The following is a 15527-nucleotide window of genomic DNA, read 5'->3' as shown; positions in this document are numbered from 1 at the left end:
AGATTTGATTGGGTGGTGGTAAGATAAGGGAATTCCTACACAAAGGGCTTTTATTTTCTTGAAGTGTGACACTAGTGATGAAGTTTTGGAACACAGGTGAAGTTTGGTGGGGTGAGGTCCAGAGCCGATGACCAAGAAAGGATTCTTGAGACGTCTTAGGTGCAAATGGTGGTTTTATTAAAACACAGGGACAGGACCCAAGGGCAGAAAGAGCTGCTCAGAGAGAGGCATGGTTGACTGGGAGCTGAGGAAGGTGAGGACAAAGGGGGTGTCCAGAAGGACTGTCATATGCTAAAGAAGAATTTCAGGATAAGGGAGACCTGGTTATTGTCAAGTCAAGGCTGTTTTGGCCTCTAATGAGGGAAAGCATGAAGACAGTCGGGAGTTTCCTGGAGATATGTTACATTCCTCCTATCACACATCCTTGTCAGTGGGCTTTGGGCTTATAAGAAATTCAGTTTTATTACACTTCCCTCCCCCTTAGCCTCCCACAATTTTATGGAGGGGAGGGTGATGGTAGGGCTTCCGGAAACTGAGGTATGGGTCTCTGGAAGTCAGGCTATTGATGAGAAAGCTTCTTCCTTCCTTGTAAGTCGCTAGGACATTTGTAGATGGAGGGAGACTCCTGTCCTGCAGGACTGGGATCTCTATCAGTTAAGCATCGTTTTTCCTTTAGGGCAGCCAGGAGTGCATGAGGAATGTTACACATATGGCATGGGGAGAGGGTGTAGGGTGCCAGTTTCTGCTTTGTCATAAGCTTGCCTTCTGCTCCCTCATCCCTAGGACAGGAGCTGGGAGTGAGGTGACATAGTTCAGAAGAGGTGGGGGTAGGGATTGTTGAGGCAAGTCTTGAAGGTGTGAAACGGTCATCCATTAGAGGGAAAGCAAACTCACCAGAGAGACAAGGGAGTTTGAAGCCAGGGTTGAGTATCCACTGGAGAATTGTGGTCAAGTGTTTTAAAGTACAGCAGGTTGGCTCAGCTGTATGATTCCTTCCTGGTTTCTGGTGCATGCCGCTGGCATTGGTAGAATCATTTCTAAAGAAACAAAGCAAAAGAGGATAGGCCGTTCTTTCAGAAACGATGATGAATCAAGTTTTGAACATGCTGGGTTTTGAGGCACAGGTGGGGCATCAGTGAAATAGCATGAGTAGGTAGTCAGTTACATGGGCCTGGTGGGTAGGAAAGAAACAGATGGTCATGTATCAGTGGGAGAGATGTTGGCTAGGGAATGGGAGCTGAAACCAAGGGCACAGTTGATATCACTACAAGAGAGGGTAGCTTGGAAGAGAAAGGTTAACTGAACCACCGGGGAAACCCTGATGGGAATGTCACATGCATTTCTCAGGCATGCCAATGTTGACACAGATTACTGTAACTCCTGGGGGCCAGAAGCCATATCTTTGAGATTCATTCATTCTCTGCCTCGGGCATAGCGTGGGCCACATTGAAGGTAATTCTAAAATTCATTCCGATTTGATTTCATTGCACTTTTCATTTACCAGAATCTTGTCATGGTTTGCTAGTGTATCATTTTCTCGAAAAGATTAAATAAGGAACATTTTACAAATATGAGATGAATGCCTGAAGGGATTTTGTTTAATTCATTCATTAGCTCGGGAACCACTAAGATGTTACCACCACTTCAATCAAGAATCTCCAGGCAGACACATATACAATCAGTAATACTTAAACGAATTTGCTTTGATAGATGCAAATAGATATGCAAATAGAATGCAAATGGATGCAAAACTGCCTTCTACCAAAGGAAAGGGGGTCAACTGTACTTCCAGTGTACAAAATTCACTTACATATAGCTAGACAAGATCATCTGCATCCACATCAATTATGTACAATCTATAGAGTTGCAAAATAGCTCAAAGACAAGAAATGCACAGAATATCCCATAGAATTGGTCAGGCCAGAAGGGTACATGAGACAACACCTGTTTTCCCTTGGAAGACACTGTAATCTTTTAGGTTCATTTCAATGTCCTTCGTGATTTTGCCTATGCTTTAAAAGAAAAAAAAGTTACCCTTATCATTCTTATCAGTTTGAAAAAAAACTAATAAAATACTAGTCTGTTATAAAATACACATGGAAGAATGTTCTGGCACTATCATACCCAATTTGGGGTACTAACTGATTAGGAAGATGAGGCAGAATTTGGGAGCCCCTAGAATGAGTCTGTTTCAGGTTGGAATGGGAAACATTTAAGAATCAAACTAAATGATCTCAAATCCACTCTGGAATGAAACAGGTTATAAGGAAAATACAGAAGATGTTGAAATGGACCTGTTGGCTCATTGTGAGCTTTCCTGGTCAAATGGAGACCTCTACCATGATGCTTGTCCTCCATGTCCCACCCATCCCATACGTGCTATCCTGGCACCAAAGGGCCACCAGACTTTAGGCTCAGTATGCAGTTCCAAATGGAAACCCTCTGTTCCCACAGTAGTGGACAGGATGACTCTGGTTGCTGGTGGAAGCGTCAGCTGCTTTAGTCCAACAGTTCAAGAGAGGATCAGAAGAGCATAAGGGATGATATTGGAAAAAAATGCTCGGACGAATTTCCAGAACACAATATTTCTCTTTGCAATTTTTGAGTGTTCTGTAGCCAACCTGCCAAAAAAAAAAAATGTGAAAACTATAAATAGAGAGGAGTGGGAAGAAGAAATGAGGACCTGTCACAGTGCCAGCAAAAATAGGGAACTGAGAATTTTCCAGAGATTCAGAGTCAAAGGGGGTTAATATTTACTTAGAAAAGAAGTCGTGGGCACAAGTTCTAGGATGAAATGAAGGCAAGAGAGGGAAGTTAGGGAATCGAGAGAGAGAGAGACTTGAAGATAAAAAAAAGTCAACTTAAAGTCTCATTCCTCATTAAGGAAAGTACAGATCAGAGAAGAGGGGAGAGACTGGGATATAGCTGATCGCCGATTGTGTCTGGCTCTGATTAGAAGCTTTGTATCCACTTTTTAATTTCATCTTCCAGCCTGTTTCCTGGATTCCAGATTCTATTTCCTATGAAATAGGTACCATCACCAAAGACGAGAGTCAAACATGTAAAATCTTTAACAGCGTGGACAACTAACTAACCAAAAGCTGTCCCGGGGACCCCTGCAGAGTCAAGTGTTACACGCCCAGTGCCTGGACCGCGAGGCCATGGTAGGGATCTTGGGAAGGGTTCAGGGTAGGGAGACACACAGCAGGTTCTGGCCAGAGGCTAGTCACCAAACTTTGTGTGGCTGAAGGGGTGTGTACCAGCTGAATGTCAGCTCCCAGATGAAACTGAGGGAAATGTCCTTTGGGAAGGTTTCCGCTGACTCTCTGCCTTTCCTTCGTCCTCCCCAGGGTGTTCCATTAGCATTTGGGGTCTGGGGTCTTGCCTGTTGCTCCTGGCTTTGGTGGGCCACGCCACTGCCACAGACAGGGCTCCAAGTGGCAGTGCACTGTATGGGGTCTTGACTGTTCCCTCCTGACTCTTGGAAGGAGAACAGGCAGCAGGGATTTTCATTCTCTTCAGCAACCCCAAGATCAGTACCCCAGGCTGCACAAGCTCAGGTTCATGTCTTTACCAAAGGCCGGCAATAATTTCAGAAAGGAATGACAATGAAGGTAAAAAACAGTTCAACTACTCGCTCATCTGGACTTCTAGAGCAGGTGGGGTTCCCAGACAACTTTGTTCCGTCGGTCTGGCACCCTTGCCCCCCACCTCGGTGCCTTGGTGATGAGTGTGGGCCTTGCTGTTTGCGCTGCCTGAATTTGCCCTTGTCGCTTATTAGCACTGTGGCCCTAAAAGTCTGAGAGGCTAAAAGTCATGCCTCTCAGAGCCAATCGGAATAGCTTATTAGGCCTATTGATTTTGGCATAGTGGGCCTGTGCGGAAATCTCTCTTCTTCATCCCTCCTCCTTCTCAGTCTTCCCCTCCTCCACCTCTTCCTCCTTCTTCTTTGATGTGTAAACCAAGATATTTGGGGAGCAGGGAATGATGTGATGTTTGGGATTTACTTTAAAATATATTCCAGACCTCCCCTCTCCCCCAAAAACAAAAATACAGGCACTTTGGGGGCAGTAGAAGGAGGAGGGCCTATGAAACAGTTGGGGAAGCAGAGTGATAAGTACTCGGAAGGGCCGGGATCCTTCTGCTCTACACACTTTGGTGTATGCTCGAGAATTTTCATAATAAGAGTAAACAAACAAAGACCAAATAATGAGGCTTTCATTCCCTATATCCAAATGACCACAACAGGGCATAGAATGCACTTTCATAGTTGCTCCCCTGGCAATTTATTCTGATTCTCCAAATAAGATTCCAGCTCTCATCCTACCTGTCATAGTCTCTGGATATTGACTGGGCACGTTTTCCTCAACAAGGCCTTGCCAGGCCCACTGCTAGGGAATGTATTGTTTCAGATTCTGTACTCAGGTTTTAAAGATTTTTTTTTTTTTATTTATTTATCAGAGAGAGAGAGGGGGAGAGAGCGAGCACAGGCAGACAGAATGGCAGGCAGAGGCAGAGGGAGAAACAGGCTCCCTGCTGAGCAAGGAGCCTGATGTGGGACTTGATCTGAGGACCCTGTTATCATGACCTGAGCCGAAGGCAGCTGCTTAACCAAGTGAGCCACCCAGGCGTCCCTGTACTCACGTTTAAAAAAAAAGTGACCAGTTTCCCGTTTGGAGTGACTCGAATGCAAGACTCACAGTAAGCCATTGTCTTGCTGTGTCCCATCCCTTTCTAAGGACTGCTCCTGCTATCTCTGGGAGATCACAGCATTGGGAGGGGCAGCCCAGTCCTGGGCTATTACAGCAAAGCTGCAGCCTGAAGGGCACGGGTGAGATCTGTGGTTTGAGCTGTCAGAGTCTCACGGAGAAAAAAAAAGAGAAATGAATCATCATTTGACCATGACATTCCCACTAAAGGGGAGGACAGTGGGAGAAAGAGCAAGGGAAGAGGAAAGAAAAATCTCAAAATAAATGTGGGGTGGATGGCAGGAGGAGGGGGGGTCTCGGAAATTGGGGGCAGGTGTGGCGATCGAACCAACGCTAGCCACAAACACACGATTCCGCCCATTCTAGAGCGGACTGGACATAAACATGCTCCCACATCTACTTGTCGGCTGCGTTTTGTCGGCCGGCCGGTAGCGAAGTGATTCTTTAAGAGCTCTGAGAACCCAAACTTGTGGCCGCCCCGCAGCTGAGCTGAAGTGGAGCTGGGAGCGGCCCAGACGACCCGAGGCTGCCAGCTGACCACCTTCCTCCCTACTGATCGCTGGAGCCAAGCTCAGCGGGGGAGAAGCCACGCTCGCGGGTGGGTGCCGGGGCTAAGGGCGGAAGCCGGGTTCCCACAGACGCCTCCGCGCCCAGGTGGCTGCAGCGGCGGCGCCCGGGACCGGGGGCCTGACACCCGGACGCTCCCCCCTCTCTGGACAACCGGCCGCAGAAGTAAAGGGCCAGCATCCCGCCACGGCTATGCTTCCCGCGGGACAATCTCGGGAGAAGGACCTGGAAGAGGTTCGCAGGCCGATTTTCCGAGGGAAAGGGCGAGGTGGGGAGGGAGCGCCCCTGACCCTCCCCGCCCTCCCTTCTCCCGCTCACCCGGCATCAACAGCGGCGGGGCTGCCCTGCAGAAACGTAGGCGAGGTTGTAGTGTCGCCCTCCGCCGCTCGGCGGCAGGACCACCTCCTGGCTCCACGGCAGCGGCCGGTGCGCCTCTCTTGGCGGAGGCAGGCGGAGGCGGGCCTGCGGCGTCCTCTTTCATTGGCCGGGCGGGGGCGCTGCCATGTTGGAGCAAGCGGTGCCTTCTGTGCGGTGGAAACGCCATGGCTTCAGCGCAGACTCCTACCTTTCTTCCTCGCTCGAGTGTCGGTGCTGAGAGGCGGCGGTCGGCGGGATGGAGATAAGTAAGATGAACCTGCCCAAGGGGCCGGACACGCTCTGCTTCGACAAGGACGAGTTCATGAAGGTGCGCGCCTGGGCTCTGCTCCCCGGAGCCGGGCTGTGGGTGGCCTGCCCTCCTTGGCCCTCCGGGGCCTCTCCTCGGGCTTCTCCTGCGGGCTTCCTGGGCCGTCCCCGCCCCGGACGGGTCCTCGGCGGGGAACTCACTGCACTTCACAGTGAGTCTCTTGGCCTCGGGTGGGCTAGGTGCAGCCTGGAGAAAGCACTCCTGTGAAATCGTGCACATTGAGTGAAAAGGCCTGAAAGTTCAGGGCAAGTGGTTTTGAGCTAAAGGTAAAAGCCCGGGACCCGTAGGACCCGCCTCTGGTACCGTGCGGCACAGTCAGACCGCCGCTCCCCCGGCCTGACAGAAGCCTCCCAGTGCCTTGTGCCTAGAAGCTGAGCGACTGTGCATTGAACACATCTCTGAACACACGTACTTACCAGGAATCGGGTCAAAAAGGCACTTAACCTAACGTTTATGCCTGACTTTCGTCTTAAGCTCCCAGAATGAGAAATCTGAAAGACTGTACTGACCTTACTGGTTCTGGTCCAGTACTACAAAGCATACCAAACTCCTTTTCTAAAGTTTCCCTACTTCTCTTGGTGAGGTCAGCCTGAAGCTGGCAGCAGATAACTGTAGGACATAAACTTACAGAATAGAAATTTAAACTGAAAAGACTTTACTGACAGGAAAGGTTCATCAGACATAGCCTTGAAAATGTCCCAAGGTTTGAATTAGAGCCAGGGGGAGCTTTATCTGTTTTCTGTATCCCTCTGGGTCTGTACTTAAACTATCAAAACGTATATGTTTAATTTCTAAGGATTGGGATTTAGTAGCTGGTTTCAGTTTTAAAAAGTTTTGGCTCTGTAGGTACCTAAAATTCTGAAAAGAGTTTGAATTTCTTACTTTTTTATGGCTTCAAGTCATAATATGTTTTTTTCTTTTTTGGGTTAACCAGCTAGTTCCTTTTTGATACTTGCATTCAGATCACATCTCCCAAACTCTGGCTTTAAAAGTGCTTATGTCTGGATCCTCTGCGGTGTGGCCATATCATTTTTAATATGTAGGGATGTCTAGACGAAGGTATATTGTACTCTTGTCCTTGTATGGTGATGTTAAGCCACTGTAATAACAGGTGTAAATTGAATGGAGTGTCTGAAGGAGAGCACAGAGTGAATTCTCTGATCCAGAAACCTTTTGTTAACGAAGGACACGTGATGAGGAGAGAGGTCATTGGAAGAAGAAAAGGCACACACACAGACTTAAAGAATGTCAAAGCACGGAAGTCTCTTTAGCTTGTCTGTCTTTGGACTTCGTCAGGCTTTCTTTGAGCCTAACACTAGCATTTTCTCGCAATTCCTCGCCCCGCCATCTTTCTCACTCTGAGCTGACAGAATGCCTTTGGTCAAAGCAGCTTTGGAAAATAGAAATCTCAAAATAGCAGTTCTAAAGTAGGACTTAGAGGTAGGAAGAGAGCAAACTGGGAAAGTGGCTAGAATGCCAGCAATTCCATATTCTTTCAAGGCTCTGACATTTCTGAATATAATGTACAATTTGTAGTGTTAATGAACGTGACCCCTTCATACATAGAAGGAAAATACATGGAACAGCTGTTCTGTGTAAAGTGGTATTGATCTTCTATGTGGGAGCTGGAGATAAAGGTTATATGCAATTTGTGTTTCCGTCAGAGAGATGTTAAGTTACAGTTCCGAGGCAGAAATGAGTGGAGAGCTTGCTGTCAGGGTTGTATTTCTACATAGGTGTCTTGTTTGGCACATTTTGGAGTGAGACTGAGACGGTCAAAAGGGAGATGGGGTGGGGCTGCGGGTTGCACCTTGGACACTGCATACATTGAGGGGTCCATGTTGATGCAGTCTTCATGGTAGAGCTGCAGTCAGGTTTACAGCAGGAAGTTGCATGGTCATATCTGTTGAGTTCGAGCTGACTGGTGGCAAGAGACTACTTAAAAAGTCATGTTTATGAGATCTAATGAGAAATAGAAGGGGAAAGGTATGCAAAAGAGGTAGGTGATCAAAGTGCAGGAATGGCAGATGGGGAAGGGTCACCTGGGGCAGAGGCACTGGCAACATCATACTTTGTCGGCTTAGAAATACGAAAATCCTTTGGGTTGACAGCCAAATAATAGATGAGCAGGACATAAGGTATTGGTAGTAGGGGGAGAAAGTGGCATAACAGATAAATTAGACCATTTACATGGGTGTGCTATTGACATCACATGTAGCCTTCCTCTTCCATCTCAACATATGACTTCATCTCCAGTCGTACAGAAAAATTAGCAGCCATCCCACGGGACCTCCTCCATCCTGCTGATCATGAGCCCATTCTTGTATTTGTCCCCTTCTCCTCGCCTGGTACGGGGAGGGGCTCTCCTTCCTCCTCGGGTTCAGTCTCCACTCTGGCTCGGAGTCCATGCCCTCCCGCCCTTCCAGGAGCCTGCGAGGATCCTCTCCCCTGCACTCCTTCCCATCACGCGCTCCTGTTTGATCCTCTCCCACTTGACTGCCCCACCTCTAGGTATTGCCCTGTCACTGACGCGCATCACAGCCCGTGCTCAGGGGTTGACTTGACTTTCCCACCTTCCACCCTTCAGGCCCTGTCGTTCCACTAAAGAGTTCTTACCAAAACTGTTTCTAAGTCAGCGCACCCGACCTTTCTCTGTCTCCTTACTCGACATCGCAGTAGACCAAATGCTCTGCATTGCTTCCTGTCTTTCTTCTACCTCTCTGATGTGTCTCCTGTGCAAAGTCATGCTCCTGGTAGCCACTGAATGCTGATTATGGGCTCAGCCCCGTGTTCCTTTCTTTCCCTAGATGACCTTTTGTGCAGCTTCATGACCACCTATCAGCAGGTAAGGCAGATTCCTGTCTCTGGTCCACACGCCTCCTGAGCACCAGTTCTGTGTATCGGACTTGCTGACTTTTCTTCTCGGATGTGTCTGTGGCCCCTCAGACTCATCAGGTTCAAGACGGAATTCATGAGCACCTCCTCCACTGAAAACCACCTTTCTTATTCTATTGCCTCTCTCAGTAAACACTTCATCCGTTTAGCCTGGAGTCGGGAAACCAGAAGTCAACTCCTACTCTGTCACCTTTCCAAAATCTAGTCTGTCACACCAAGTCCTGTGGATTTCGCTTCCTAAACCTCTTGAGTCCATATACTTCTTTCCATCTCTTCTCGTACCTTTGCAGCGCGCCCTTGCCGTCACACCGTAGAAGCTTCTCACCCAGTCTCCATGCGCCTTCCTTGTCTTCCTGGCCCCTGGTCTACACTGCAGGCAAGCCACTCTTGTCAGAATGCGGATGTGATCTTGTATGTACCAGGTGACTGGTCAGTCCACCAGCTCTTGAAAAACCATTTTCCCACGCACTCGAACGTATTTCAAAAAGAATCAATCCCCCATGGGGTAGTTTTCCTTGGTAGACAGTTTGTTTCTGTGCTGAGCCATCTGCCTCCTTCGAACTTCTCTGTGTCAGTTCCTCTCTGGAACCTGTGGCTTCGTTGGCACCCTGGGTAGGCACATGATGACCTTTTCCATGAGAAGTGAAGGCAGGAGCCCTCTGGACGGTGAATGTATGTACCCTCATGTTCCATAGGTAAGGGAACCATGTGTGGGGGTGGGGGTGTAAGTCCTTGAGGCTCCTCCCTTTCTAATTGGGTGAACTGGGAATTTTGAGACAGGAAGCAGGTCCTGTGTGTCCTTGTTTGCAGGGAGCATGCATTCTGATGGACAAAACGGAAAAGGGGAAGAATGAGCAGCTGCTCAGATCTGTTTGTACTGTGCTGGCTGATTAGCTGTGACCTGCAGATGTGGGTCCCATCCTCGGCTCTGCTCTCTGCCTGCTTATGTCTGACTTGGGGCAAATCACTCGCCTCCGGCCTTCTGTTTGCTTGTTAGTATAATGAGGTGGTGCTTATCTATGTGATCTTTGCCGGCTCCTCTGAAAAGACTCTAGTCCATCCTGGCTTGCAGATAAGGAAACTGAGGCCTGAGGTGTGATGACTTCCTTTAAAGCCACACAGCTAGTTGGGGCCAATCACAGGCCAGATCTCCTGACCCCCACGCATCAGTCCTTGGAAATCCTACTGTAATATGTTCCTTTCCAGAGGCCACAGGTGGGAACTGAGGGAAGTGGGACAATCAGAACATTAAGAATAGCGCAGAAGATGGCACAATGTCCGCATGCCTTGGCACCTGCATTTCGCCAATAGGGCCACCTCTTACCTTAGAAGAAGTTCCCACAGGGCTCATGATCTGGATGCCTGGCCTGGAGCTTAGCTACGGTAAATGGGACCAGAGGGAAGTGATGGCTGTTTGAGGTGGACTTTGTTGACGGTGGCTGGAGATAGCAGCTGACAGAGGAGGAAGAGGGAAGAGTGACAGATGGCAGATAGCCGCAGGCCCGCAGGTCAGCCACTGTTGCCCAGAGTCGCCCATCCCCAGGAGCCGTATTCGTATCACAGGAGCTGAGTGCTTACCCTGTGGGTTCTTAATTCGATGTCACGTCTTGATGACAAGATTCCATTCTCTTCCGCATCAGTTTGAGACAGACATCGTAATGAAATTCTAATTAGTCAAATATGGAATGTAAGCCTGGAACTCATTTTATAGAGAAATTTTCTTATGTGAACTACTTTCCCTGATGGTAGAGGAGTTGTGACGATGTAACATCAGATAAAGTTTATCTGATTGGCACTTGTAAGAAGGGTTCCCGGCAAAAAAGAACCGTTTTTTTGTTGTTTTTGTCCTCCCTTTTGATCTTTCCTTTCCATTCCTTTTTTTTTTTTTTTTTTTTTGTCTTGTGAGCGGTCATCTGATTTATAAAAAGATGCAACAAAAAGTAAAATGGTACAAGATAATCAGTTTCAAAACATAAAAAAGTGACTGTCTTTAGCCATAGCTCAGAACAGAGGAACTGGGTAAGGAGAATTGCTTGTATGAACTGGCAACAGGAAGTTGGTAAAGGAGAGCTGAGGAACTCTATTAAGACATAGGAGTGAGGGGCTCCATCATCATCTGGCATTCGCTCAGTGTCGTCTATATGGTTAGAGATGTCCATGATGGGAACTCCAGCAATCTTCTGGGTCTGGGTCAGCTGATGCCACAGTGTAACACTCTGAATTACTTCTGTACTGAGCAGTCATCTGCATAGTTTGTCTTGTGTGTATGTGGTAATCGTTTGAATCTTGGCTCTTTCGCAATCCTTAGAGCCTCTTGATACTTTTACCCCGGTTTCTCAGTTTCAGCCATTACACAGTCAGTTGTACAACTGGTACACTTGGCACACAGGCCTTCCATCATTGACCGGTCAAGTTTGGCCTAAATAGAAAAGTTGATAAAGTCGGTACCAACCAGGATGTGGTAAGTCGGCCCAGCTGTGTGTTTATATTGGAAAAAGCAGGAGGGATGTTGGGGGACTTCTCTTTCCTTGAGTGCATGGGATCCTTCTTTTCTTTCTTTTTAGGTTTTAATCTGTCCTTCTCTCAGAGAAGGATCTCAGAGCTAAGCATTCGCTTCCTGGTCACCTACTTTCTTGCTTTCTCTTGCTTCCCCATGTTCACATCATGCCCATTTCTCCTTGCTTTTGATTTTCTAATTCACTCTTTGTAGTACCATAAAACTTATTTAAATAAAATGTTGGTCTACTAAGTTATTGATTATTAGTAAGTTCTTTGTTCAAAATTTCAGAGCAAGAAGTATTATGTAAATATATCATTTTGTTATTTAACTAGTCTTACAACATTTAGCATCAAATTTCTTGAAACATTTAAACAAATTAATCACAAACTGGGACTTGGGCTCTTTCTTTCTTTCTTTCTTTTTTTTTTTTAAGTAATCTCTATACCCAACATGGGACTTGAACTCACAACCCTGAGATCAAGACCTGCACGCTCCAGTGACTGAACGAGCCAGGTGCCCTTTGGGCTTTTTGTTTTTAAGTTCCTCAGGTGAGGGGGTGCCTTAGTGGCTCAGAGGGTTAAGCTTCTGCCTTCAGCTCAGGTCATGGTCTCAGGGTCCTGGGATTGAGGCCTGCATGGACACTCTGCTCAGCATGGAGCATGATTCCCTCCCTCTCTGCCTACTTGTGATCTCTCTCTCTGTGTCAAATAAATAAATAAAATCTTAAAAAAAAAAAAGTTCCTTAAGTGATTCTAATGTGTGACCAGTGTTGAGAACTCTAGCACTGGATAATTCCTTTAAATAGCTCAAGAAATTAATTTTGAAAAGCGAACTAAAAGCCTACATAGATTATGATTGGTGTTAAATTGAGGGGAAAAAAGAGATAAAGAGAAGAAACCAGCTGGAACAGAGTGTAATTAGGTACTCAAATATTTGTTAGATGGATAAATACATTTACGGAATGTAGGGTTGTTTTTTTTTTTTTTTTGTCTTCATAAATATGTCAAATGGGTATATAAATTCAACAAAGGAGTTTGATATAAAATTGATGAAAATGTTAGAACAGAAGTTTTTTAGAATTTCAGTGTTACTATTTCATGATGCTTTTAAGATGATCTCTCTGTAGATGGTGGGAAGATCTTGTTAGCATATGTTTTTAATTTCTCAAGCTTGAATAATTTAGTCACCGAACAAAGATTTAGAATGAGTTTTGGGAGACACAAGTCCTAGATTATGTCCCCACCTAGCTGGGTCAGAGATTTGAGAGCAGGGCTGGAGGGAAGAGCTCCAAGGACATTTTTGTATACATGCTGATACCTTGGGCGGGAACACTTCCCACACTTCCTGTGGCTAGCTCCTTTGTGTCATTTGGATCTCAACTCATTGTTCTATATTTCCTGGTTCATCCAAGTTAAAATACATCCCATTTGTCACTCAGACCTTTACTGTGTCCTGTTTTCTTTTTAGCTGTGATCACTATTCATTAATCACTATTTGATCACTGTTCATTAATATAATGTTTGTTTACATATTTATTTTCTCATTTCTGCATTAGAATATCTGCTCCTTAAAAGCAGAGACCTTGTCTTTTCTTTTCATGACTGTGTCCCCAGGTCTTAGAGCAGAGCTGGAGTTGCATGATAAATATTTGAGGAATATTTATGGGATATACAGGGACATTTATTCATCTCTGTTGTCCATTGTTTTCAAGAATGGTTGGAAACACACACATACGTGAGCTCACACAAACTTTCTATGTCTTTCAACCCCTATGTAGTGTGCAGATTAGTGCTTAACTATTTTGGTTTTTTGTCTCGATGAAATGGGACATGTTTCAGGGCAGAGCTCATAAATTTCATATGCCCTCTTAGTACTTCACATCTTTACAGAGTGATGGTTCTGGGGATTCTGCTTCTCGTGGAGATAGTATATAGTGATTTTATAAGTCCATGTATCTGGGAAGGAGTGTTTTACTTCTTGGCAGTTTAGAGAACTTCAATCTTTCCAAATTCTATGTAATTTTCATAGCATTAAAGCTACTAATTTCAGATTATTGGTAAGTTTTAAATGATTAATTCCCAGGTTACTTTGAATTAGTCTTTGTTTGCCATCCCTGATTGCAGCTAGTTAGTAAAGTAGCTAAACCTTTAAACTCTACTTGGTTTTAATTTTGAGTGATGTCACTGCTTCTCTGATGGTTAATGGTTCTTAATTACCTGCAGCATGTCTGGTTTGCTCATTTATTTTCCTGTGTTCCAACACCTCTTGTGATCTCCCAACTTCTGGCCTTTTGGGGGATTTGTACTTTATCTGGGTTCAGATAGGAAATACCCCTGAGTACAAAGAGAAGATATTTTTCTTCTAACTTCACTATCTCCTATTATTAATGTATTACATTGTTGTGGTACATGTGTTACAACTGATGAACCAGCATTGATACAGTATTAATTAATAATCCATGGTTTACATTAGGGTTCACTCCGCTTTCTAAAGTTCTGTGGGTTTTGAGAAATGTATGATGTTATTTACCTACTGTTGGTATCTTACAGCCTAGTTTCATTGCCTTGAAAAACCCTGTACCTCATCTATTTGTTTCTTCTCCTCTCTCTGCACCCTCCTCGCTCACCCCTCAGCCCAGGATCTTTTGACTGTCTAGAGTTTTACCTTTTCAGAGGCACCTGGCTGGCTTAGTTGCTAGGGCATCTGACTCTTGATCTCGGGGTTGTAAGTTCTAACCACCACATTGGGTATAGAGATGACCTAAAAAATAAATAAAAATAAAAATAAAAATGTTGGTTAATTTTTACCTTTTCCAGAATGCCATAGAGTTGGAATCATATAGTATTTAGCCTTTGAGACTGGTCTTTCTCTCAGCAATATGCATTTAAGGTTCTTCGAAGTCTTGTGGCTTAATAATTCATCTTTTAATTGTCGAATAATCCGTTGTGTGGGTGTGGCACAGTGTACCTGTTCACCTACTGAAGGAGATTGGATTGCTTCCAAGTTTTGGCACTTCAGAGAATAAAGCTGCTGTAAACATCCGTGTGCAGGTTTTTGTGTGGACACTAGTTTTAAGCTCTTTTGGGTAAATACAAAGGAGCACTATTACTGATCTTATAGTGAGAATGTGTTTAGTTCTGTGAGAAACTGCCAAGCTGTCTCACACAGTGCCTCCCATTTTGCATTCTGACCAAACAGTGAATGAGAGTTCGGTTGTCCCACATCCTTGCTAGCATTTGGTATTACTAGTGCTTTAGATTTTTTATATTCTACGTGATATGTAATAGTACCTTGTTTAAATTTGCAATTTCTTAATGACATACAAAGTTGAGCATCTTTTCAGATCCTTTTTTTTTTCTTTTTTAAAGATTCTATTTATTTATTAACAGCACAAGCACACAGAGAGGTAGCAGCAGGCAGTGGGAGAGGGAAAAAAGCAGGCTCCTCGCTGAGCCGGGGGCCCAGTGTGGATTTCAGTCCCAGGACCTGAGCTAAAGGCAGATGCTTAACTGACTGGGTTTCCCAGCCACCGCTCTTTTCACATTTTTAAATTAGGTTTGATTTCTTGTTGCTACTAAGACATCTTTATATTATATTTCTTAGTTTAAGTTCGTTACCATGGATGTGTTTTGCAGATATTTTCTCTACTCTGTGACTGGTCTTTTCATTCTCTCTCTTTTTTTTTTTTTATTTTTAAGATTTTATTTATTTACTTGTCAGAGAGAGAGCGAGCGAGAGTGAGCACAGGCAGACAGAGTGGAAGGCAGAGTCAGAGGGTGAAGCTGGCTCCCTGCGGAGTAAGGATCCCGATGTGGGACTCGATCCCAGGACGCTGGGATCATGACCTGAGCCGAAGGCAGCTGCTTAACCAACTGAGCCACCCAGGCGTCCCGTCTTTTCATTCTCTTAACAGTGTCTTTTACAGAGAAGTTTAATTTTAACAAAGTCCCTCTCATCAATTTTTTTCTTTCGTAGATCATGCTTTTGGTTTTATATCTGAAAAGTCATTGCCAAATCCAAGGATCCCTACATTTTTTCTTATGTCATCTTTAAGAAGTTTTGCATTTTACGTTTAGGTTTTGTGAAAGGTGTGAAAAGTTTGTTTTTATTCTTTTCATTTGTTTGTTTTGTCTTATCAATGTCCCATTGTTCGGTTCCATTTGTTGAAAAC

General features: G+C 45.2%; 1 protein-coding gene and 1 long non-coding RNA gene across 10 annotated transcripts in view; one reads left to right on the top strand and one right to left on the bottom strand.

Annotated features, from left to right (window-relative positions):
• Positions 1-203: 203 nt before the first annotated feature.
• On the bottom strand, positions 204-5734 carry LOC131815722 (uncharacterized). Its single transcript, XR_009347822.1, has 3 exons — positions 5110-5734; positions 2377-2621; positions 204-1037 (listed from the first exon to the last, which is right to left on the bottom strand). It is a non-coding gene; the product is annotated as an uncharacterized LOC131815722 (long non-coding RNA).
• A 19-nt stretch (positions 5735-5753) lies between these two features.
• The window catches only part of LOC131815721 (conserved oligomeric Golgi complex subunit 2-like), a 163183-nt gene continuing 153409 nt past the window's right edge, over positions 5754-15527 (top strand). For all 9 annotated transcript variants that reach the window (XM_059147593.1, XM_059147591.1, XM_059147587.1 and 6 more), the window contains exon 1: positions 5754-5961. In XM_059147593.1, coding sequence (XP_059003576.1) covers positions 5890-5961 — 72 coding nt within the window. In that variant the 5' untranslated portion in view covers positions 5754-5889. The remainder of the gene's footprint in view (positions 5962-15527) is intronic.

Source organism: Mustela lutreola, chromosome 15 (assembly GCF_030435805.1).
Source record: "Mustela lutreola isolate mMusLut2 chromosome 15, mMusLut2.pri, whole genome shotgun sequence".
Classification (NCBI taxonomy): domain Eukaryota; kingdom Metazoa; phylum Chordata; class Mammalia; order Carnivora; family Mustelidae; genus Mustela; species Mustela lutreola.
The sequence above is the reverse complement of the archived record's forward strand: the minus strand, read 5'-3'. Positions and strand labels throughout refer to the sequence as shown.